At 31.9% G+C, this 26,367-nt stretch overlaps 2 protein-coding genes across 2 annotated transcripts; both read right to left on the bottom strand.

Annotated features, from left to right (window-relative positions):
- Positions 1 to 1,063: 1,063 nt before the first annotated feature.
- LOC113688983 (protein DETOXIFICATION 40-like) lies at positions 1,064 to 6,481 on the bottom strand. The gene is made up of 7 exons (XM_027206812.2): positions 5,966 to 6,481; positions 5,223 to 5,854; positions 3,998 to 4,054; positions 2,858 to 3,096; positions 1,816 to 1,934; positions 1,570 to 1,656; positions 1,064 to 1,231 (listed from the first exon to the last, which is right to left on the bottom strand). The coding sequence occupies exons 1-7, from the start codon at positions 6,266 to 6,268 to the stop codon at positions 1,163 to 1,165; spliced, it is 1,506 nt and encodes a 501-aa protein (XP_027062613.1). The 5' UTR covers positions 6,269 to 6,481; the 3' UTR covers positions 1,064 to 1,162.
- Positions 6,482 to 16,472: 9,991 nt separating this feature from the next.
- LOC113688982 (protein DETOXIFICATION 40-like) lies at positions 16,473 to 22,279 on the bottom strand. Its single transcript, XM_027206811.2, has 7 exons — positions 21,823 to 22,279; positions 21,080 to 21,711; positions 19,497 to 19,553; positions 18,359 to 18,597; positions 17,282 to 17,400; positions 17,068 to 17,154; positions 16,473 to 16,743 (listed from the first exon to the last, which is right to left on the bottom strand). The coding sequence occupies exons 1-7, from the start codon at positions 22,123 to 22,125 to the stop codon at positions 16,675 to 16,677; spliced, it is 1,506 nt and encodes a 501-aa protein (XP_027062612.1). The 5' UTR covers positions 22,126 to 22,279; the 3' UTR covers positions 16,473 to 16,674.
- Between the last annotated feature and the right edge of the window lie 4,088 nt (positions 22,280 to 26,367).

The raw sequence follows: 26,367 nt of genomic DNA, 5'->3' as shown, positions 1-26,367 counted from the left end.
TATTTATCAAGGACTAAAATCGCTCTTTTTCATTTTGTAAGACTAAATTTTCTCATCAACTATATGGGAGAGATGATTGGTGCAATTTTTCCAAACAAAATCAAATAAAAAATAGATAAAGAGAAAGGGAGATCTTAACTTGAGGTTAAGATATCTCTCCTATGTTGAAGGTACGGTGGAGAGAAAATTGAAAATAGAGAGAAGGCAAAGAGAACGGGTGTTTAGTTCTTTATGACAAGGAATTTAAATTAGGAGAACTAACTTAGTTAATCTACGATTCATGGACAACAAATCATCAATTCCAAGTTTCTTTAATTATTTTCCTTTTTTCATTCGCCCTATTTCCTTTGATTTGTTGATGACTGCTAGGCATGGCAGCGGGGCTGGGTTGGGGCGGAGGACCCCTCCCTCGCCCCCGCCCCGTTGCCTATTAGTTCCCCCCATCCCCCGCCTCCCGCTCCCCCGACCCCGCCTTGCCCCGCTTCCCCCGCGGGGTTAATAAAATTTTATTATATAATTTTATTATAATTAAATTTTAATAAATAATCAAGTACTAAAATATCAACACATCACCAAATTATTATTCATTGTAATTTTACAATTGAAACTCATAAAAACAATCAAACGGAAGTTATTTGAATACAATCCAATATGATGAAATAAATATAAATTAAATAATCAAGTTTTCACTTTTAGTAAAAATGCAATCACTAATTCATTATTGTGTTTGTGCTTTTTTTTTTGAGAAAAAAGTGTTGTTCTATTAAGTGTAATTAGAAATTTAGTATAAATGTATTAGTAAATTTAGTATAACTAATTAATAAATTCTATTAGTAGACATGTATAATTATTCATATAATTGATAATATCAATTATATTACATAAACTAATATACATTATATAATACATCTAACTAATAATATCGTTATCATAAGTTTATAACTAATTAACTTACATATTATATATATATATATTTTTTTTTTTGTTTTGCGGGTGGCGGGGCGGAGGATGGGGCGGGGGTATACTCCCCCGCCCCCGCCCCACCCCCCACCCCAACCCCCGCCCCGAGAGCGCGGGCATCCGCCCCGTTGCCATCCCTAATGACTGCTGTCCACAATATAATATTGAATTGAGTTGAAGCCCTTTCCATTCTGGGCCTATTTCAGCCTTTGAGAAGAGCTTCTTTCTTCCGATCTTCCCATTTGTCTAATCTCTTCAAAGCTGCTTCGACCTGCAAATTAATACAAAGGACAACATCAAGAACCTTAATTAACCATATTTCCTACTGATTTGATCTCAAAAACTTCCACGATCACAATTTAGATGAGATGAAGGAGACGGTTGCCAAACATGAACTTGCAAAAGATTTTTGAGTGTAGTTAACGAAAATTTTCATGTTAGTTGTCACGTTCTTTTTAAAACATTGTGCATTTTTCAAGTCATTTTTATTGTCATATGAAATCAGACTAATATGTTCAATTTATACGAAGGAACAAAAAGAAAAATGCAAAAAAAAAAAAAAAAAAGTTGCTGAATAAGATTAACAATAAATGATGGTAGGATTTTTACCTCCTTAGTCCAATTTGTTCGAACTGTCACCCATAATAAAATAATTGTCTGCATTACAGTACCTCCCAACATGCCGGACCATAGTCCCTACGTGCACCAGCAAGTATCCATAAGCAATGGAATTTAATAAACCGATTCTTCTTCTTCAATTTCGATTTTTATAGTATACACACCTATAACACACACACACACACACACACACACACATATATATATATATATATATATATATATATATAATTTTACCTTTGCACCAAGTTGGAAGTAAAAGCCGAGTAGAGAACCCAACGGGATTCCGACTAAATAGTAACATCCCACATTCACGTATGCAACAAATGCTTGCCATCCACATCCAACAGCCACACCTTCATATTTGAGACAAGAATGACAAACATAATAAGTAGACGAAGTACATAGCAAAAAGGGTAAACTACCTCGGGTTATACTCCTTCCGTTCTATAAAATTTATCATGTTTGTTACTTTTTCTTGTCTCAAATTAATTATCATTTTAGAAAAGTCAACTCACATTTTGCAACGAAATTTTATCTTTAGTTTTCATATGACTCGCCATTTATTTCCCACAATTATCAATACATCAAATAAAAGATGGTCATCACTAAGGCTGTAAGAGAAAAAGTAAAAATTCTCTTTCCTATTAATATTACTAAACATAAATTGCACGTTCTCCTAAAAAAGTCAAATTTTATGGGACAGAGGGAATAATTGCCTATCTAATTACTACAAGCATTTTTAGAAAATTTAATTTCTAGTTAGCATATTTAGATGCTGTTCATTCATGCTATCCTTTGAAAACACTACATTAAATCTCTAATCATGCCAGAGCCAATTTTTTAATTTTAGTTTAGAGAACAAATTGACCTATACTGAAACAAGCTGGCTTCCACATGAGCTTTTCAAAAGAATTTTTCCACAAACGCTTAGAAGAAATTATAAGTTTACAAATGGGGAAATATTGTCATGGTATCAATTAAAAAATGAAGAAAAATATTTTCTTGATTTCTTTTTGCATGTATGTGATGGTTTTTCTATTTAATGCCCTATGGGCATACGATAAATTTACTAATAAAAAAGAAGGTGGGTCCTTTATTAAGCTTCAAAATTACCACTCGCCACTTGAGGTGTAATACTTCAAAGAAAATAAAACCAGACAAACTTCTTATTATACGTCGTTTTAAGGCACCAAGTAGACAAACCTTGTCATTAAACAATTTGATCAAAAGAGAGCAAACAGAGACTCTTAACCACTTGAATGAACTTGTTAATTACCTGACAAAACAGGTTGGATGCCATTAAGAACAAGAGTGAGGGCCAGAAGTGGGGAAAGATCAGAGACGGCATCTGCAACCACTTCACCTTCCGTGAATGCATAGCTCAAAACCCGGCGCAGAGCAAGGATGACAATTGCCGCAATCACACAAATTATGAAAGAGATCACATTCACAACTACCACTGAAAATGCTGCTGATTTTGGATGTCCTGCTCCAAGTTCATTGCTAACCCTCACACTGGTAATTATTTCAGAATCTTGATCAGTCCAAATTATATACTACAACACACATGAATGAGAAATTGTTGGACACTTTATGTAATTAAATTCTCTGTCAGGACAATCAGCCCACATTGTAAACAAAGACAAAGATATCTAGTTACAACAATTGTAAAATGACAATCAGATTAGGTAATCCTCCGTTCCATTTTGATAGTTTTGATTTGCTTTTTCACAATGTTTCAGAAAAATTAGTTAATTTTGTAAGAAGAATGAATCTATTTTACAGTTTTTCTAAAATATCCTTACGTTAATATTAGGAGTATGGTTAATCTTTATAACTTTACATTAATTACAACAACGGATGGAAAATTGTACAATTCAAGGAATGAATCAAAACAATTATTGAATAAAGTAGGTTATACTTACTAATAACAAAGTATATTAAATAAAATTATTTTAGAGAAATTAAAAGTTACCTATATTGTTCAATTAAAAAGTGAACTATAACTTGGAACGGGCGTAAAATAAAAGCAAGACTATCAAAGTGGGTAAGAGGGAGTATTTATTATGTGAGTCAAACTTGAACTCAGTTTTAATCAAAATTATGTCTTCCACTAATCTAAGATCTCTTTAGCTTGATTTGACGTAATCTTAAATGTGCTTTATAAATGACCCCAATTGTTCCAATCCAATTATGAAATATTTATCCAAAAACATGCTGCTGCATCCACGGAATTGTACCGTCAACATTCGCGAAATTGCTTCATTCGTTTGTTTTAGCAGTACTTGGAATTGGCCTTTCACGCAGGGTTTTGCCTTTCTTTTATTTTTACTTCTTCCTCATGTTCTAAGCCATATGTATAGTACCAGTAAAAAAGTACTGAACAATTATCGACATCTCAAAATCAATGGCCTACCTTGCTGCTGCATTAAATCCAACTGAGACCATAAGTACCCATCCAGAAATTGTTGTGCTGCAACAAATTTCAGCAAATTTCATATAGATCATAAAACTGGCTAGATAAATAAACATACCGAAGTATTAGTATATCATGCAACATTAGCATATTTTCCAAAATAAGAGAAATAAAAAAACCTTCTGCCTGTTGAATTGAACTTATCGAGAAGCAAGAAAGTTCTTTAACCAGTAATCCCTACAGTCCATTTTTTTTAACTGTACAATAATTTCTTGACGTGAAATCAAATTCAATGCCTATTTTTCACTTTCAGAGCTCACGACAATTTGACTGTCCAGCAAATGCAGTTGATTGGACTTTGTAGACTCGTATACAACTAAAAGGTGGAGTGTTTATTAGCATTTATTCATTATCCACATTTTGCCTTGCCACTTCTAAGTGTTCTGAAATCTGCCATGGATTTTCTTTTAAACTATAAGGTGCCGAAACCAACCTTCAGCATGGACATAGATCTTACTTAACTAACCTTTGTAACGTGTCTATTGCTATCATTTTATCAATATAGTATATATAGCTGTCACTCAACTTGTGACTAAGATTGATGCTTTAGAACTTAAAGTTCTTGGTTTCAATTCCCTTCTCCCTCCAAGTAAACACTACAAATAAACTATGAATGCACGTTCAAAATAAGACAAATGACAAATAAAGAAAAGCTGTTGATGGACTTGTTAACACTACAAATAATGATAAATGGCTCACCAATTTTTGCAAGTAATCAATATACATGGTAATAAACTATGAATGCACGTTAAAAATTATTCTAATACAAGATCCAACATGTTAAATTTGCTATTCTTCAACTTAAGCTAGAGTAGAACTTAATTTCTTAAAGTGGCAATAGTATACTACTAAACTTGGCATTTAGTTAAGAAAATAGCAGTTTCATTTTGTATTGTTTGTCCAGTAGTCATGCAGAAATATTGGCCGATCAAAAGGAACCCTTTTTTTTTCGCTGTTTATTCATAAACTCAAAAGCTGGGGCATGCAATTATTGCAACAAGTTACTTATCACATTCTATTCAAGAAAAACTGAAAAAGCTACACTCCTAGCAAATCCTGAAAATCCTGCCTTGTCAGTCGCAAACGTTTGTCATTTTCTGCAAAGTAAAATTCTCCCCAAAAAAAATAAAACAAATAAAAAAAATGAACTCAGTTTTGAGCTTACCAAATGGACAGAGAATCCAGAGCCAATTTAGGATTAGGAAGCAAACCAGCCAATAAAACAAGAATCTGAAAATACCAAGCCTCCAAACACAACATAACTGCTGATGCCGCTGACAATTTGAAGAACCCCCAAAGACCACTAAAGGCTTGTAGAGTAAAACCAGTCCAAGTTTTCTTGCATTTTTCACTTTTCACTATGTAAATAAATTGTCCAATCACAATTATCCACCATGAAATGCTCAAAACAAGTGATGCACCCAATAAACCAAGCCCAATTTTGTAAACTACAAGCCAACTCAAGACAAGATGCAGGACTAATGTTGCTGTTGATATATATGCACTTGGTTGCACTATGCTTTGAGCTTGCATGAATTTTTGAATTGGGAAGTTTACTGCATAGCCAAAGATTTGCGGGATCAAACCATACACGAATAAGGCTGCTGCTGATGCAATATCTGGTGATTGGCCCAGAAATATAAGGATTGGCTTGGAGAAAACATAGATTATGGTCAGCAAAACACCAGTTAAACTCAAGAGTATGGTTGATCTTTGAAGATATATGCCTAGCATCTCAAACTTTTTTGCTCCAAATGCTTGTCCACACAGTGTTTCAACTGCACTTCCCATTCCTAGCTGTTACACAAAACATCAAAAGAAAACAATCATCAAAATCATGAGAAAACCAACTTAAAGAGAATTTAAAATAGCTTAGATTGGCAAAAGGATTCAGTTGTAATCAGATACCATGAGACCATAGGCAAAAATCTGAATCCCAGTGTTGCCAAGGGAAGCAGCAGCAAGTTCAAGATTGCCAAGATGCCCAGAGAAAATCTGTGTGGACATGGACATAAGGTAGTTGATCATGTAAACAATCACAGCTGGTGCTGCTAAGTGAAAAAGGAGCTTCATCTCAATCCAAGTCGCCGCCCGGTAACGTTGCAGCAATGGTTGTTCATTATCGCATAATATTTCTTCAAGCTCTTTGCTGATTTGAGTATTTGTTCTTGGCAGCAGTGGCTGACCAGCATCATTGGATGAAGAATCCATGAGTAAAATCAGAACTCTTCAGCCTACTAGCTGTCTGATCTTGTAGTTCAGGTGGTGGCGCTGGTCAGAAGGGGCGGAGCAGTGGCTGGTAATCTTGAAGAAATGGGGAGAAATTGAATGGTCTATCAGGATGGCCTGCTAGCTGCTGGCCGCTAGTGAAGAATTAATGATTGGTTAAGGGGCTATAGATTATCATTAATTCGAGGTTGAGGCTGAGGGAATAGCATATGGATGTGCATATGTGGATATTGGAAATTTTTTTATAGGAACACTAGTCTTTTTTTATGCGGAATTACTATCTTAATAATAAGATTCCACATATATCAATGTATGAATTACGTAAAAGGACCATGAAAAACCATACTTTACTAGTTTAGTTTGAGTGTCTCTAAATGTGGGCTTGTCACTATTTTGTCACTTGGGAACTAAGGCAAATATTGATGTCACTTCACAAATTCATGATAGAGGGAATATTTCCTACAAAAGATGAGCAATTCAAGGGATGAGCTTGTGGAAATTAAAAAATATATATTTAGTCTATATCACATTTATTAATTAAGAGAAGCATGAGAAAGATCTTGTTTGATAATTTAATTACTTAATATGTTCAGACGCAAATGATAATAAAATATAGAACATTTTAATTAATTAATTGAGTTTGAATTACCTAAGTAAAACTTCCTCCAAAAAAAAAAAAGAATGATAAACTGATTACTTATCACTTAATACAAAATATGCTCAAATGTTAATATATCAATACTTAACAATTCAGTAATTTAACATATTCAAATTTTAAATTTTAATTTTATCAAATGCATAAAAAATGTGCCTTAGTTTAGATTGGGTCGGGAGCCTCTGCAATTGTATGGTCAGATGGATCATAATTTTTTCATAAAATTTGTTGTGGCTCACATGCTATTCTCTTATATCTATATTTAGCATTTTAATACCAACCTTTTGTTATATATTTACATTATATAGCACAGTTTAACCAAAAGTCTGTATCCTTTTAAATCTCCCCAACTGGTGGGCTAGTCAGCAATTGTAATTAACCCTTGCAAACTAACACATAAATGTGAAGCAATTCACCGTTCCAGGCAAATGGTGTCCGTGTCACTGTCAATAACAGATTGGGACTATTCTTACGAAGAGATAATTCGCAGCGGATCTTCTGTTTCATTTTTTATTATTATTTTTTTTTTATAAATATTATATTTTAATTTTTTTTATTTTCTTAAAATTTAATAACTATTAATTCAGTAATACATAAAATTTAACAAATTCAAAAAATTAAAATGCATAAAAAATGAGATCTTCTGTCCCACACTCTATGCCACTCTCTATTCCACTTTTTATTATATTGCTATTTCTCCTTCATAAACATCATATTTTAGTTCTTTTTTATTTCCTTAAAATCCAATAACTATTAATTTAGTAAAAATTAAATACAACAACTTCAAAAAAGTAATATATAATAGAAAATTAAAAAATGCAGCAGAAAATTTATAAAAAATCTCATTTTTTATGCATTTTGATTTTTTGAGTTTGTTAAATTTTGTATAAATACAACAGCTTCAAAAAAGTAATATATAATAGAAAATTAAAAAATGCAGCAGAAAATTTATAAAAAATCTCATTTTTTATGCATTTTGATTTTTTGAGTTTGTTAAATTTTGTGTATTACTGAATTAATAGTTATTGGATTTTAAGGAAATAAAAAAGAACTAAAACATGATGTTTATAAAGGAGAAATAGCAATATAATAAAAAATAAAACAGAGAATGACAGAGAGTGCGGGATAGAAGATTCGTTGCAGAGATAATCAACAAGTTGATATGTTAGTGTTAGCTAGTTTACCTTTATGCGTGCAGCTTACAAAAAAGTTATGGAAGTGTTTGGATACCTCAATTATTTCAAATAATATTTTGCTTGCATCACAAACACATTTCTCAATCTACCTTTTTATATTCCCAATCACCTTTTTATTTCATATACATCACATCACAAAAAGTGTTACAATAATTATTTCAAATAATATTTTAAATAATACCTTATCCAAACAAACCCTATATCTGGTAGATATCTTTCTTAATGTCTCACTCAATCAGATGTTATCAGGAAATACGGAATTGGTGAGACGAGACCATTACCAGATGTAGATATCTGTAACAGGAAATTGGCTTCCAAGAAATTTCCTTGGATGCCTACATCTGGTAGTTCTCCTTGGAAGCCAATTTCCTTGGATGCCTACATCTGGTAGTTCTCTCACGTCACCAATTGCATGTTCCCGGAAAGATCTGATTGAGCGAGACATAAAGATTAAACTTCTTTGTAAGCTACAGACATTAAAGTAAACTTGCTAACACAACACATCAACTTTGTTGGGTCGCTTCGAGGGTGGAAAGTGGGAAGAACTTTCACCCTAAGGCAGAACATTGACAAGACAATTCAGCAGGGACATCTTTCTTTGTGCGTTTGGAGCTCAATTCAGATAAGGTCACCGGCACAAGCTATCCACCACTACAACTAAAAGAAAAATTGTGGTTCAGTTGAGGGAGTGAACAGCAAATACAAGGCCTCTCTGGTGGAACCAATTCAGATAAGGTACCTGGCACAAGCTTCCCGCGACAAAAACTAAAAGAAATATTGTCGTTCAGTCTGAGGGAGTGAACAGCAAATACAAGGCCTTTCTGGTGGAGCGAGTCTGGAAATCCCCACTGATGAAGCTGCCAACTGCAATTCTCCGAATTGTAGCGATAAATGCAAATTGAAAATTTCAAGATTCAGTAGGGAATAAGGGGGGATGGGGTGAAATTGCAGAAGTCAACTAGTCGCCAACTACGAGTCTCCAAATTTTCATCCAAAATGACTTGGATTGATATAATTAAACTTCACTATTAGATAGACTTGAAAAAAAAAAAAGGAAGAAGAAGAAGCAAAATAAGTATTGTAGATTATTAATAGTTTTAATTACCTTTTACATTCTTATCACAATCACAATACTTAACAGCCTAGTTACTTAATAGCTACTCACACATGAACACATTACGACATGATTATCAATTACTAACTTTATTTAGAAGAACTACAAAAGTTAACTAGAACCGATATTGGTGTTTTAACCAAATTTCAATATCGATAAAATCTGTCAAAAGATTATCAAATTTTGATTTCAATCCGATTCAGCTTTGATTTGGTGAATATAAAATCGAATTGTTTTCTAACAAAACAATGAAATGGTTAACATACAAAGATAATATAAACTAATGAAATGGTTAAAATTGAAATAGCCAAATTTATTGTTCAATCAACTCACATTTACTCATATTCATAATTTTCTTTTCAAATTTGAAATTGTTCTTCAAGAATTTTGTGCACTAGGCTGATTGCAAACATTTTTCACGATTACTTGACTGCCAATTTTTCAAATCTTTTCAATCTAATGTCCATAACTTTGATGACTCAATTGCTTAGACAATAATTTGCTTCAATGCAAAAAATTCAATTCCACACTACATAAAACCCCCCTCCAAAAAAAGGTTTATGGTATCTATCTGAGTTTTCAAATATGTAAATTATGTTTATGATCATTCATCTATGCTAATTGACCAACTTAATCAATTTTGATTCCAATTTTGAATTTGCATAATAGAATTCTCTATTTCAATTTTAATTAAGACAATTTGAATTCTATATTTACTACTAAACTAAAGTTTACACTTGTAATCATTACTTATTATTAGTTTCAATCTCAACTTCGAATTCATTGACAACATTTCAATTTCGATTCTAGTTAGAAAGCCATTATGTCCATTATGTAGATGATTACTCATCCATATCAACTGACAATTAAGTATAAACCATCATAACTCTTTTGTTAGCTAAGCATCTAAAGCTTAAGACTATTGATTTGTCATCATACATATGGATTTTTACAATATAATGTAATGTATTTTATAATCTATACACCTTTCAGTTTTACACAAATAGTCAGTCATACCGCTGCTTCATTCCAACTTCAGCTTGGTTTTTCATTTTTACATATCCACATACCCCAAGAATTATTATGTCAAACCAATTTTTTTTGTATTCTAACTGCTATTTTTTACTTCCTTCACGCCAATTGGGCCTCTAGAGTTTAAGGCAAATTTTTAGAAATATTGTTGGAGAAAAAAATATCACAAAAGTGGAGTTATGTGGGGGGTTTTTCTAAACTTAACGTCACCACATACATCAAATGTGGCGATGAGGTTGAATTTTTTTAAAATATCTCAAAAGAAAATTTTATTTAGTAAGATGTGGCGATACAAGATTTTTTTTAAAGAAAATCACTGAGGATATTAAAAAAAAAATTCCACCCTGCTGCTGCATTTGATGTATGCGGTGACATTAGGCTTAGAAAAGCCTACCGTAGAATTGCACTTTTGTGATATTTTTTTCCAACAATATTTCTAGAAACTTGCCGGGGTTTACTCATAAATTACTTCCAAATCTTGGGCGTGTAGCCAATGCCCACAACTCATCCAGGGGCATACGTTTATTCCCAATCCTGCCTCCCATTTGTGTGATCGATCCCTCATTTAATACCCGGTCTGCCCAGTACCCAATAATTCTTTTCTGTGCTGGCTCTTCCATGGTCCACAGAGATGCGTTGTTCACATCTCCCTTGGTTCTCCTTGCTATACTCAGATGACTCAGCTTTGCACCATGGATGTAACCCAACTTGTGAATAGTGTAATCTTGGGTAAGCCTGATCCCGTTGTAATCTTGAATAGTGTAATCTTGGGTAAGCCTGATCCCGTTGTAATCTTAATAAGATTACAACGGGATATCAGTTGATTTAACCGGTAAAAATGAATCATTTTTAACAAAAAATTATATATTCAAATTTCACTATTAATGTGAGGGATACGTTAATAAATGATATGTAAAAGGTTTTGAAAGCATGCTCTAATCTTGTGATAGTGATCAGAGCCAACCTTACTCAAATATTTAATAGTGATCAAATCTCTAAATTCACGAATCCACTAACGTCTTGAGGAGCATGTCTTGATTCCGTGACAGTGATTGGAGTCAAACCTACTCAAATTTTTAATAGGAATCAGGTCTCTAAATTCATGAATCCACCGCCCGGGCTAATTATACACCAACACAAGTATACAATAAACATAGATGTCAATATAAGAAAACGCAGATTATTTATAAAAATTTGTGCTTTACACTCAATCTCATCCATATAATTTCAAAATAACCCATCTTTTACCCAGTTTATTGTACTCTGCAATTAGTATTGTGATTAAAGAGAACATGGGTCTATGAGTTGATATCATATATACAGTCTAAACTGTTATTCTCTCTGAACCTGAAATCTCCTTTTTCTCTCTAAGTTTTCTTTCCTCTCAATATCTTCCTACGAGGGACGGTCTCCCTTGCATGGCTCTTTTTTTTTTTCTTTTTGTAATAAGGTTTCTTCTTGAATTTTTGGTGAGAATTTCATCTCTTTTAGGGTTACTAGTGAAATTTTCTCATTTTCTAAAGTCTCCTAGTGCGGCTTTTCTTCTCTTATAGCGGTTTCTAATGAGAATTTTTCATAAAATTTTTTTATTTTATTATTAGATCCAAAATTTTCAGATTTAGTTGTCAGATTTGGAACTAGTTAAATCTATCTCAACAGATCTCTGTATTAATATCAGAGTTTGAAGTACCTAATTACCAAATTTAATGATTGAAACAAACACATATGTTTTTGGAACTACAAGTGTTACATCTGTTTTTTTTTTAGTACTGTCAGCACTTATAGTGTAATTTTTATTAATTTTCTAGATCTTCAAATTTATTGTATCTGTGGATGGTGTGAGATAATTTCAGCAATCAGTAGTACATATTTCGTTGATGTTGTACAAGCAATTACGAAAAAAATACTAAAAATCTAAAAGATGTTAACCATGTGGTCATTAACACTACCTTTGAGATGGTCCCATTAACAATCGTAGATTCCTATCTTTCTTGGCATAATGTGGAAAATTGAAATATCCTAACTTAATACAGCAAAATGGCACCGCTTTCGAGCGGCAATCAATTCAATTGTTTTGTCATTGTGATGTCAGTGCAGATTACAGTAGTCCTATTATAATCAAGACAGGGAGATTCCACAGCTATTTACATGAAAATTATCAGATTGATCAGCTGTTTACATTGAAAAAAAGTTATCAGATATTCAGATTCTTGCCGGCAAGAGAACAGGGCATACATGTGGAGATCATATGTACACTAAGGGCACTGGATGGCCTCACTAGCCCACAAGAAATTGTAAGATCTCCATGGGAGAATTATTTATTGTTTGTGATTTGCCTTAGTTTAAAGAAACACATTTTGTCCTCACTGATATCAAACAATAATAGCTAAAGAAAATTGATGGAACCTTTAAAATAAAAGTACAAAAGAAAGAAGCATGGATTAAAGATTCATGCTCATGCCTTTTTTTTTTTAATATGCTGTGGACTTATTCAATTTTCAGTTTAGAAAGTTCATTGAGCACTTTTGATAATTGAATCTAATGTCAAATAGGTAGAAAGAGAAATTTTGAATTTCCCAATGGAAGTGTTTAGTAACTTGATTTGCTTTTCTTTCATTCTTATAAACTTGTAACTTATTGACTAGGATTTGTAAGAAATTTAAACTTCAAATTATGCAATTAAAATAACATGACTTAGACTGGTTTTCATGGCCGTCAGGCCTACAAGATTGTGTTTGAAATTTTCACTTTCAGTCGTGAGATAAATACTCAAGAACTAGTCAGTTTGGAAAGATTCACGATAATGTTTACCAGCAGAAAACGCAATCGCATAGTTTTATCCTAAGGACTCAACTCAATTTTTTTGTTCGTGATCGATTCTTAGTTTTTTTCTTTTTTGTGCGGATGTTATACAAACACCATATGGTAAATAATTAAGAGAATCTGGTAAATATAAATAAAAGATACAAATGATACAGACAAGCTAGTTAAAAGAAAAAAAGGCCGAGGAGATATCGGTTTAGTGATTAAAGTTGAAGTCGATTTAATGGTTCTAAGTTCAAATCTCCCTTTTCCGATTCTCCATTCATGAATCCTATCATTTTTCTACTAGAACAAAAAACAGTAAAAAAAAAATCTAGCAAAAAATGAAAAAGGAAAAAGAATTACGAAAAGCTATATAAATTTTGAGTTCCCATGACTAAAGTTAAGATCTCTGGAAAAATTTTGATTTAGTGGTTAAAGTTCAAATTTTATAATTTAAAATTTTCAATTCAAATCTCCCTTCTTTCTTCCCATTTCTTAAATCCCACCGATTCCTAGTAAAGGGGAAAAAAAAAAAGCTACATTATCATTGTCCAATATGAACAATTAAGAAAAACCTAATATCTCATTCAATGAAGGCAGCTTCTGATGACATTGGTTATTCCGCATTAGAGCATAGAAAAAGTTTATGCCACATCATCAGCATGCCATAATTTAATTGAGATCATACAGAGAAGTCCAACGACAACTATCACAGAGAATCTTTGTTGCTGACCAAGAAGCAGGGAATAAGGTTACCTAATACCTTTAATCCAACACGACCCTGAGATGTAGATCCAAATAGTGTATTAGGATAAAAGAAAGTTTGGTCTGCATAAAACTAAGAAAGTCTCAAGGAACGTTTCAGAGCGGTTTTTTTAGGTGTTACAGTGTCTCCACGATTGTCATGACCGAGGCTGTCAAGAATCTTCTGAATCAATCAATCCCCACACAGGATCCTCAGTGCCACTTTTTCAGTGACAATTCAATACCACTTCTATATTTGTACCATGTGTCTTGTTTATTTAATTTGTCATGTGTTAGTTATTTAAATTTCTTTTACCATCATATGATAAGTGGGATTAGCACTAAATTTGGCACCGAATAGTGATATAGAGGATCCCAAACGATAGTAACGCATCCGTGGCGGGTGTACGTGAATCTTACAAGCATGTACATTTCTTGTAGTAGGCTCCTTTGGTTACCTTGGTTTTGTAAAGGGATAATTTCAGCAGCCTCCCCTAGCATGCTTTAGGTTTTCAAAATCTCACATATCTCTCTTAAATTGATATTTTTGTAATATTTTAGCCCTTTTGTAGGAAATGAAAGAAAGATAAAAAATTTTGTTCTAATACTACCTTTATATTATCTTACTTATGAAGATTACAACAACAATAAAAAATAAAATAAGGTTAAAAAGTAAAAAGATGAAAATATCACCATTTATAAATATAATAACGATTAATGTTTTAGATATACAATAACTGTTACCTAGTATAACAAATGATGTTTTAATAAAAAAAAATAGTATATTCCTAGATACATGTTTGATCAATAGATCACTTGTTCATTATTTTTTTAATTCTAACTTATTTATAAATTTTTTTCTATAAGTAAGATTTATATTACAAACCACATGTATGAAGAGATTACTTTAATTTTCATTAACACTTCAATTATTAAAACGTATTTCCTAATAAAATTTGTTGACTTTTTTATAAGTGTATCACTATATTTTTCAAGGTGTTAATTACTTACCAAAACCCTTCTAAGCGGTTGACTTTGACAAAATTTAATTTATCTATGTCTTTTGCTGTCCCACTGACATCTCAATACAAAGAAATATGACTCAATGTTGGATTACGATCTAGTTTCTTTTATCTACATTTTTGGATTAATTTTTTTTTTGTTTTGGCTTTTCGGTTAAATAGTGATTAAGAGTGCAAGAAAGAAATATATCTTATAAGTAATGCGCGTGACCTAGTTACACCATATTAGGCAGGTTAGTGGTGGTTCACTTGAACCATGATATTGTTGATATTTGTAGTATTAATTGCCAAAACAAATTTTGATGAAATTTCTAACTTAGCTTTCTCAAGTCAAGGTTGCATTTGGACTTTCACACCTATTCAAATCTAAGTTGTGACTCTATCATTTGCCGATCATAAAACAAGCTCCATATAAGCAATTGCATTTTGGACCTCTTTCAAAGGGTACCCAATAGTCATTCATAATTACATTTAATTTACATACTACTTTTTTGTTTCTCCCATCCCATCAAATTTGCACAAACGGCAAAAAATACATTATCAAACTTGTCATAAAAATAACAAATCTGAAGGATCTACAGATATATCAGATTTGAAAAATTACAAATATAATTTCTAACATAATCCAAATGATTTCAATCTCTACAATCCAATGAACATTTGTGCATGTCTTTTCTTGCCAAATCTACTGCTTAACTGTTTCAATCCCTTATATGACATTGAGATTTGACAAAATAGACTCAACAATTGCAAATCTGACAAATAGATTTGAAAAAACTGAGATTAGACAAAGAAAAACAGAACAAAAAGTATAAAATTAAGAAAAAAAAAACTCACTAAGAACCTAAAAAAGAAAAAATTCTCATTAGAAAAACTCTAAAAGAAAAGAAATATCTCATTAAGAAACCCTAGTAGAGAATAACACTGTCAAAGGAAATTTTTTGGAGAGACTTTGTTGTCTATGAACATAAAAAGAAATCATTGGGAGGAGAGAGGGAGATGAAATGGTCTCCCTCTTCCATTTTTTTTTCTGACAACAATAACATTTGTATAATTTAATCTATTCTATTTTACAAGGAGAGAGAACCTAAAGAGACTGTGTAAAAGATGAGTAGGTATATAAACCTGATTAGACCAATGGGATATTCTGACACCTCTTTTAAATTTTTCTGACTGCAGATAAGATTCGAACTTCTGACCTACAGTCCACAGAGAGACTTAGTCTCCTTTTAGTAGTCACTGAGCCAAAACTCTGTGGTTAAATGACCTCCCTATTCCAATGGAGTAAGGCGTTATTTTGTTTGAGAAGAACGGAGGAAGTTAGACAGAAGACAGAGAATTTAGAGAGAGAGTTTTGATATAAAGTGAGCAGAGAAACCTAATTGTCGTCAGCATAACTTTAGCGACCAAAGGTGACCCTAAGCCAACATTGGGAACCGAAAGTAGAATGGTTCCCTTTCAAGGTGCACAACATTCAATTATGGAGGAGAACTGGCTTAGGTAATCTACAATTAAATTAATGGTCAACAAATCATCAATTTTAAGTTTCTCTAAATCTTTTCCTTTCCACTTTCTCCCCATTTCTCTTTGATTGATGACCGCTGCCCACAATATAATATTTGGATTGTAAGTTATTTGTCTAAATATATTTGCTTACATCACCATTACAATTTCCAATACACATTTTTATCTTCTCAATTACCTTTTTATCTCACATACATCACATCACAAAAAGTATTACAATAAAAATATCTCAAATAACTTACAATCCAAACACACTCATTGAATTGAGTTGAAGCCCTTGCTATTCTAGGCTTGTTTTAATCTTTGAGAAGAGCTTCTTTCTTCCCATCTTCCCATTTGTCTAGTCTCCTCAAAGCTGCTTCAACCTGCAAATTAAAACAAATGACGGCATCAAGAACCTTAATTTATTATGTCCCTTACTAATTTGACCTCAAAAGCATCCACAATCACAATTTAGATGAGGTGAAGAAGACAGTTGCCAAAAGTGAACGTGCAAAAGGTTTTTGAGTGTAGTTAAAGAAATTTTTCATGTTAATTGTCACATTCGTTTTAAATCATTATGCATTTTCAAGTCATTTTTATTGTCATATGAAATCAGACTAATATTTTCAATTTAGGTTAAGGAACAAAAAGAAAAATAAAAAAATAGCCGAATAAGATATACAATAAATGATGGTGGGATTTTTTACCTCCTTTATCCAATCTGTTCGAATTGTCACCCACAACAAAATAATTGTCTGCATTATGGTACCGCCCAACATGCCGGACCATAATCCCTACGTGGACGGAATAATGTAAGAAAATTTTGCAAAACATGGCCAATTATAGGCACCCAAATTAATGTAGAACATGGAATATTAACCCTAAAACTTATTGTTGTCACGATGTCAAATTTCAACGGACCTTAGCACCGAGTTGGAAGTAAAAGCCGAGTACAGAGCCCAACGGGATTCCGACTAAATAGTAACATCCCACATTCACGTATGCAACAAATGCTTGCCATCCACATCCAACAGCCACACCTTCATAATTGAGAAAAGAATGACAAGCATAATGAGTAGACTAGATATATAGCAAAAAGTGCAAACTACTTAGGCATATTATAGTTACTTGTCTGATTTCTGCAAACATGTTCAGAAACATTAATTTCTAGTCAAAATAGTTAGCCCTTATTTGATAATCCAATTCAACACTTAAATTTAATAGATTCAGATTTTAATATGTTTAAACATGTTTAATAACTAAAAATAGAACGTCTTAATTAATTACATAATTTCAAATTATTTAGGCAAAATTTACTCAAAACAATAAGTATTAGGTTGTTTACTTTGTCACTTAATACAGAATATGCATAAATGTTAAGATTTCAGTACTTAACAATTAGCAACTTAACAGATCCAGATTTCAAATTTCAGTTTTATTAAATACACCTTGATTTGTTGTTTTCGTGCGATCTAGATCCTTTTTGACCTCATTACATTAAATCTCTAATTCTGCTGGAGCTAGTCTTTTAATTTCAGTTTAGAGAACAAATTGGCGTAATTGAAACAAGTTGGCTTCCCCATGAGCTTTTCAACACTTTTTTTTTAAAAAAAATTCTTAGAAGAAATTGTAAGTTTACAAATGGGAAAAGATTGTAATGGCATCAACTAAAATAATGAATAAAATATTTTCTTGATATCTTTTGCATATATGTGATATTTTTTTCTATTAGTGTCTTAAGGGTACATAATAAATATGGTCTATTATTAAGCTCTAAAATTACCACCCACTCTATAGATTGTAATACTTTTGAAGAAGAAATTTACTCTCGCAAAAAAAAAAAATCTTATTGTACGTCCTTAAGGCACCAATAGACAAACCTACGTATGATTTATGAACATATGCAAAATCAACCAAAGAAAGTCACTAAACATGTTGATCAAAAGACAATAAACAAAAAAACTTAAGTTTAATCACTTGAATTAACTTGTTACTTACCTGACAAGACTGGTTGGATGCCATTAAGAACAACAGTGACAGCCAGAAGTGGGGAAAGATCAGAGACAGCATCTGCAACTACTTCACCTTCTGTGAATGCATAGCTCATCACCCGGCGCAGCGCAAGGATGATAACTGCGGCAATCACAGAAATTATGAAAGAGGCCACATTCACAACTGCCACTGAAAATGCTGCTGATTTTGGATGCCCCGCTCCTAGTTCATTGCTAACTCTCACACTGGTAATTATTTCACAATCTCCATTAGTCCAAATCATATACTACAACCCACATGAATAAGAAATTGTTCGACATTTTATTTAATTAAGGTAATTTTCTGTCAGGACAATCGGTCCATATTGTAAACAAAGATAAAGATACCTAGCTACAACAGTAAAATGACAATCGTGATAGGTAATTTATTATGTGAGTCAATTTTAATAAAAAATATGTCTTCCACTAATCTATGACCTCTTTAGCTTAATTTGACATAATCTTAAATGCGATTAATTTTTACAAGATGCTATAAATTTTTGGTAGTATTCAAATTAGGATGAATTTACAAACCCTATTGGGAATACCAACTCTCATAAATGAGCACAATTGCTCCAATCCAATTAAGAAATGTTCTTATTGAAAAACATGATCCTACTTGGAATTGGCCTTTTCACGCTGTTCCCAGATATTAATTCTTTAAAAGTTAGGTATTTATTATTTGGAATATTATTAGAATAATTGGTATTTATTATTTGGAATATTATTAGAATAATTACTATAGCATTTTTTGCATGTAATGTATGCGAGAAAAAGGTGATTGGGAAGATAAAAAGGTATGTTGCAAAATGTATTTGTTATGTAACCAAATAAATTTTTAGCAAATAACTCCCATCCAGACACAAAGCAATCAATCCTATTCTAGAAGAATTTTTTCATGATTTACACATGCTTTTATCGTTTTGCAAACTTTAAATGCGAGAATAAAATAAACAAATTCATGTTCTCTTTGAGAAATTACCAACTAGAATTATTAGAAAAGATTTTTTTCTTCTTTCATTTTTACTTCTTCCTCATGTTCTAAACCATATATAACAATAAGTACGTACTAAACAATTATCGAGATTTCAAAATCAAAGACCAACCTCGCTGCTGCATTAAATCCAATTGAGATCGTAAATACCCATCCAGCAATTGTCATGCTGCAACAAATCTCAGCAAATTTCATTTCGATCATAGAATTGGCTAGATAAATAAACATATGCAAGTATTAATACAGCATGCAACATTAGCATATTTCCCAAAATAAGAAAAAAAAGAAAAACTTTTTGCCAGTTGAATTTATCGAGAAGCAAGAAAGTTCTTTAACCAATAATCCCTGCATTCCATTTTTCACTGTACAATAATTTCTTCAGGTGAAGTCAAATTCAATGCCTATTGTAGCCCATCAAAGATTTGAAGAAACAATCATAATTAGAAGCAAATATAGCAGCAAGGAAAATGGGGGCCTAATTTTTTTGTTTATTTTTATTTTTTAACTTTTTGTGGAACCCGTGGGTCTATCAACATTTTAGTCATTATTGTCTAAGAAGTAGTATAATAACTAGTAAAAAGTTTAAAATTCTGTGCAAATTTTTTGTACCCCACTATTTCTGAGACAGCTATATATTGCCACAGAACTTTTTGCTAAAAGAAAAGGAAAAGAGAAAGGAAAATTTCAGAGCTCAGGGTAATTTGACTGTCTAGCACGTGCAGTTCTGAAATCTGCCATAGATTTTCTTTTCGTTGGAAAGTGTCGAAACCAGGACAATTATGTTGCTTCTTGCAACCGTTCCTGGATATTCATTATCAAGATTTGACCCAAAAAAAAAATGTGAAGTCTAGATTGTATTTTATATATTATTTTTTACATCATACGTGGAGAGTTCACAAAATTATATTCTATAATTACATATTGTTAAAAATACATTTCATCGTGTCCCTGAAACCTAATATTTTATACATTTTGCACAAAATCTCTCCAAACGATTTTCCTTACAACCGTTCGAGCCTGTGTCCCTGAAACCAAACTTTAGCACATGTAGCGTGTCCGTTGCTATCATTTTCTAAGGAAATAGAACAAATGGCTATTTTTGGATTCCAATTCTCATTTTATTTCTATTTTTCAAATTCTACCCGTCCCTGTTAAGAAAAATTTAATGACGAAAACGCTATCAATGACCTTGTTAACGCTACAAATAATTGTTAACACTGCAAATAATGACAACTGGCTCACCAACTTTTGCAAGTAATCAATACACATAGTAAGAAACTATGACTGCGCATTCGAAATAATTCGAATACAAGATCAAACATTTGAAATTTGTTAATTGTCCAACTTAAGCTAGAGTAGAACTTAATTTCTTAAAGTGGCAATAGTATACTAAACTTGGAATTTAGTTAAGATAATAGCATTTCTACCTTGTACTGTTTGTTCCAGTAGTCATGCGGACATATTGGCCGACCAAAAGGAACTTTTTTTCCCCCAGTTTATACACAAATTCAAAGGCTGGGACATGCAATTGTTGCAGAAAGCTACTTATCACATTCTATTCAAGAAAAACTGAAAAACCCAAACTCCTTGCAAAATCCTGCCTTGTCAGTCCCAAACGTTTGTCGTTTTCTTCAAAGTAAAATTCTCCCCAAAAAAATAAAACAAATTAAAAAATGAACTTAGTTTTGAGCTTACCAAATGGACAGAGCATCCAGAGCCAATTCAGGATTAGGAAGCAAACCAGCCAATAAAACAAGAATCTGAAAATACCAAGCCTCCAAACACAACATAACTGCTGATGCTGCTGACAATTTGAAGAACCCCCAAAGACCACTAAAGGCTTGTAGAGTAAAACCAGTCCAGGTTCTCTTGCATTTTTCACTTTTCACTATGTAAATAAATTGTCCAATCACAATTATCCACCATGAAATGCTCAAAACAAGTGACGCACCCAATAAACCAAGCCCAAATTTGTAAACTGCAAGCCAACTCAATACAAGATGCAGGACTAATGTTGCTGTTGATATATATGCACTTGGTTGCACTATGCTTTGAGCTTGCATGAATTTTTGAATTGGGAAGTTTACTGCATAGCCAAAGATTTGTGGGATCAAACCATACACGAATAAAGCTGCTGCGGATGCAATATCTGGTGATTGGCCCAGAAATAAAAGGATTGGCTTCGAGAAAACATAGATTATGGTCAGCAAAACACCAGTTAAGCTCAAGAGTACGGTTGATCTTTGAAGATATATGCCTAGCATCTCATACTTTTTTGCTCCAAATGCTTGTCCACATAGTGTTTCAACTGCGCTTCCCATTCCTAGCTGTTACACAAAACATCAAAAGAATACAATCATCAAAATCATGAGAAAACCAACTTCAAGAGAATGTAAAATAGCTTGGATTGACATAAAGATTCAGCGGTAATCAGATACCATGAGACCATAGGCAAAAATCTGAATCCCCGTGTTGCCAAGGGAAGCAGCAGCAAGTTCAAGATTGCCTAGATGCCCAGAGAAAATCTGTGTGGACATGGACATAAGGTAGTTGATCATGTAAACAATCACAGCTGGTGCTGCTAAGTGAAAAAGAAGCTTCATCTCAATCCAAGTCGCCGCCCGGTAACGCTGCAGCAATGGTTGTTCATTATCGCATAATATTTCTTCAAGCTCTTTGCTGATTTGAGTATTTGTTCTTGGCAGCAGCGACTGACCAGCATCATTAGATGTAGAATCCATGAGTAAAATCAGAACTCTTCAGCCTACTAGCTGTTTGATCTTGTAGTTCAGGTGGTGGCGGCGGTCAGAAGGGGCGGAAGAATGGGTGGTAATCTTAATGATTGGCTGAGAGGATGTGAATTATCGTTAAAAACGAGGTTGAGGCCTGAGGGAATGGCGCCATATGTATGTGCTTATGTGGAAATTGGATTTTTTTTTTTTTTGTCTGAACACTGGTCTTTTTCCTTGTAATCACTAAGTCCTAAGACAGTGAGAGTCCACATACATCAATAGATGAATTAAGGGGACCTACTTCAGTTGTTTAGGGTAGTCTGCATTTTGTCTCATTGGGGGTCAAAAGCTAGCACATATTTATGAACCAAGGCAATTATTGATGTCACTATCATACATGACAAAGGAACTATTTTCTACAAAAGATAAGCAATTCAAGGGAAATTGAAAATTTTTATTTAGTCTACACCACATGTATTAATTAAGAGAAGCATGACAAAGTATAACATAGTCTAGATTGGATCGGGACTCTCTGCAATTGTATGGTCGGACAGGTTTAATTTGAATTAAGATGTACGTAATTTATTCTGGGACATAATTTTTTCATAAAATTTATTATGTTTTTACATGTTATATTCTCTTAGGTCTATATTTAACATTTTAATACCTACATTTGTAAATTTACATTATATAGTGCAGTTTAACCAAAAATCTGTATCCGTTTAAATTTCCCCAACTGGTGGGCTAGTCAGCAATTGTCTGATGATGCTTACAAGCTAGCACATAATTGTGAACCAGTTCACCATTCCAGGCAAATGGTGTCACTGTCGATAATAGATTTGGACTATTCTTACAAAAAGATAAGCAACAAGTTATCGAAGCGTCTTCAAAATGGTACAGTGATTTGTACGGTTGCTTCTATGGTGGAAAGTCGGATCAACTATGCACCGTAGGCAGAACTATTGCTAAGATCACAACTCAGCATAGGCATCTTTGTCTATTTGTTTGGGTCCCAAAGGTAACCGGCAAAGTTTATATTACCTGAAGCAGTGGACAGCAACATTGATATAAATTGGTTGGTGTAGATGCTAATTTTTTTAAACTTAATATTATAAGAGAGTGAAAAATGGATCAATAATTGATAAACTTAAGCAATAAATAAATAAATAAATAAAAGAACAAAGTCAAAGAATCACTTAAATTCTACCACTGTTGCATTAAGTTTCCCTATGTATGTAGAAATAATTAATTTTATGGTCATTTAAAAATGTATTTTTTCATGAAAATTGGTTTTTCAATTTGAAATTTAATTTGTAAAAGAATTTTTATGATATGGTGATTTTTGTACGGTATTTACTTATTTGGTAATTACTAACATTAACTGAAAATTTACAAATGAAGTGCTTAAAAACAAAAGAAAGGCACAGAAAGGAGGGTGAGTAATTGGTAAATAATTAATTAACAAAACTACTCAAGAAACCGTAACTTTTATATATGTGAGGAAATATTAAATACTCTTAATAGTAAGACACAAAAGGAATTTAATAGATGAAAAATGTGTATTAACAACACTTAGTGATGCTCCCAAATATTGGATGGATGGTATAAAAAATTATTAATCTAAATTAAATTGATAGTGTATACACTAAATACCTAGATGCATGCCATAATTTGTGTAGATCATTTTTTTTGTGAAAATTCATGAAATATACGATGCAATCCCAAACCACGAGTTTAATGTTTTGAGAGTATGCAAAATGAATTAATGATCAATTGTAAGTAAAGAAAAAGAAAAGTCAATGAATGATTGATACTTAATATTATATTAGCGCAAAAGACACATTCTAGGTCTCTCTCTCTCTCTCTGTGTCTCTCTCTCTCCATTCTAATCTTTATATATATATATATATATATATATATATATATATATATATATATATATATATATATATATATTTCAATATTAATAAGATTACCAAGGAAAAGAGATTAATACTTGCTACTCTAAATTTTTTATTATTCAAAGAGAAGAGTATTTTCTTCTAAAATTTATGATTATTTTATCTACAAGCTCAATTCTAGTTTCTTGAAGTACTATGTTAATTAAGTTTATGATTACTCATCTACAAATTCGATATTAATTTAAAAGTCACCATGTTACATATAAGATTACTTATCTAATTTCTAAATTTAAATTAAAATCTTCTAGGTTAATTATGTCACGATTATAGTTACTTGAAGTATTGTGTTAATTATGTTTCTAATAAATCATCTATAATTTTGATTCTAATTAAAAAGCTACTATCTATTCAACATATAAAGTTAGAGAGATCGCAGTTAGTGTAAACATTTTTATGTCATTTTTCAAACTTTCTATTTTATCCTTAAAGAAAAACTAATTTTTACTCTGACTACTTAATCACATTTTGCCAATATAACTACTGTAACTACTCTAAACAATGTTGGTGTTTTAAATAATGTGTTGGATCTCACCTCTTTATTTTATCGTCAAGTGCATTGTTTGGATATGTATATTAATTTGAATACGAGATTGTAATTGACATTTATATAGATGTCATTGTTTGTTTGTTTCAATGGATTTGCTCTCATTAGATAATCCTTATCACAACAAAATCTTTTAATTCAGTACTTACTTTTAAGAGTAAATTTTGATTTTTACTATAATTGGTTATCCTTATCATTAGATAATGTTAATATTTAAAAATTCTCAAATTTTGACACTATTTTACTAGTCAATTTTGTGATTTATAGTTTGTCATGTCCAGTACAACTAGTTGCAGAGTTAGAACTTAAGTTGGTAACTATCTAGTTATTTCAATAGTTCAAACGTTCAATCTTTGAAACTTTTGTATTATGTGATTTATGTTTATGAATTTTTTTATCTATAATCTCAATTCTAGTTTCTTGGTTGGGGTGTGCATCGAATTCGAATTTGGTAATTCAGAAGTTTGAATTCGAAATTTTTTGGAATTTTGGCATAGGAATTACCGATCGATTTCAATTTCGAATTCACCAATTCCGATTTCGATTTCGATTCCAAATTCGATTCGGAATTTGGTAAATTTTTAATTCACCGAATTCGGAAACCTTTTTTTTCTTTTTTGTTAGATGTGTTGTTATATAATATAAATTTTATATTGCATATATTATAAATATATTATAAAAATATTATTATATATAAAAATATTATAAAAAATATTATTATATATATAAATATACATAAATATACATATTATAAAATGAAATTGAAATAAAAAATATTATTATATCTATAAATAAATAAATAAATATTAATATATATTATAAAACGAAATTGAAATCGGAAAATCCAAATATTGGATGGATGGTATACAAAAAGATTAATCTAAAATAAATTGATAGTGTATACACTAACTACCTAGATGCATGCCATAATTTGTGTAGATCATTTTGTTGTGAAAATTCATGAAATATGTGATGCAATCCCCAAACCATGAGTAATTTTTTTAAACTTAATGTTTTGAGAGTATGCAAAATGAATTAATGATCAATTGTAAGTAAAGAGAAAGAAAAGTCAATGAATGATTGGTACTTAATATTATATTAGTGCATAAGACACATTCTAGGTCTCTCTCTCTCTCTCTCTCTCTCTCTCTCTCTCTCTCTCTCTCTCTCTCTCTCTCTCTATATATATATATATATATATATTTTCAATATTAATAAGATTACCAAGAAAAAGAGATTAATACTTGCCACTCTAAATTTTTTATTATTCAAAGAGAAGAGTATTTTCTTCTAAAATTTATGATTATTTTATCTACAATCTCAATTCTAGTTTCTTGAAGTGCTATGTTAATTAAGTTTATGATTACCATCTACAAATTCGATATTAATTTAAAAGTCACCATGTTACATATAAGATTATTTATCTAATTTCTAAATTTAAATTAAAATCTACTGGGTCAATTATGTCACGATTCTAATTTCTTGAAGCACTGTGCTAATTATGTTTCTAATAAATCATCTAATTAAGCCATGTGTACTCCAATCTTAAACTATAAATGCTTACCTGATGTTAATCATCATCAGGTAACCATAGTTTGTTTTGGGATTCATAAAACATGCCCACAACTTGTGCGGGTGCATGTTTATTTACAATAATACAGTTCATATACTAAAGTGGGTCCCATCTTTACAACTCCTTCTGCCCGGTTTCGGTAGCTATTTCACGGTCGCTGTCCTTTGCCTGGC

The sequence above is a fragment of the Coffea arabica genome, chromosome 5c (genome assembly GCF_036785885.1).
Source record: "Coffea arabica cultivar ET-39 chromosome 5c, Coffea Arabica ET-39 HiFi, whole genome shotgun sequence".
NCBI lineage: Eukaryota > Viridiplantae > Streptophyta > Magnoliopsida > Gentianales > Rubiaceae > Coffea > Coffea arabica.
Note: the sequence above shows the minus strand (reverse complement) of the source record. Positions and strands in the feature narration are given on the sequence as shown.

Excerpts from the sequence above, each read along its gene's own strand:
- LOC113688983 (XM_027206812.2), bottom strand. The coding sequence starts at position 6,268 with ATGGATTCTTCATCCAATGATGCTGGTCAGCCACTGCTGCCAAGAACA. Across the intron at positions 5,855-5,965 it reads TTTTTGCCTATGGTCTCATG|CTAGGAATGGGAAGTGCAGT; the intron begins GTATCTGATTAC and ends TTTGTGTAACAG. Across the intron at positions 1,935-2,857 it reads CATCCAACCTGTTTTGTCAG|GTGTGGCTGTTGGATGTGGA; the intron begins GTAATTAACAAG and ends TCAAATATGAAG.
- LOC113688982 (XM_027206811.2), bottom strand. The coding sequence starts at position 22,125 with ATGGATTCTACATCTAATGATGCTGGTCAGTCGCTGCTGCCAAGAACA. Across the intron at positions 19,554-21,079 it reads CTGGATGCTCTGTCCATTTG|CATGACAATTGCTGGATGGG; the intron begins GTAAGCTCAAAA and ends GATTTGTTGCAG. Across the intron at positions 16,744-17,067 it reads GAACAGATTGGATAAAGGAG|GTTGAAGCAGCTTTGAGGAG; the intron begins GTAAAAAATCCC and ends TTTAATTTGCAG.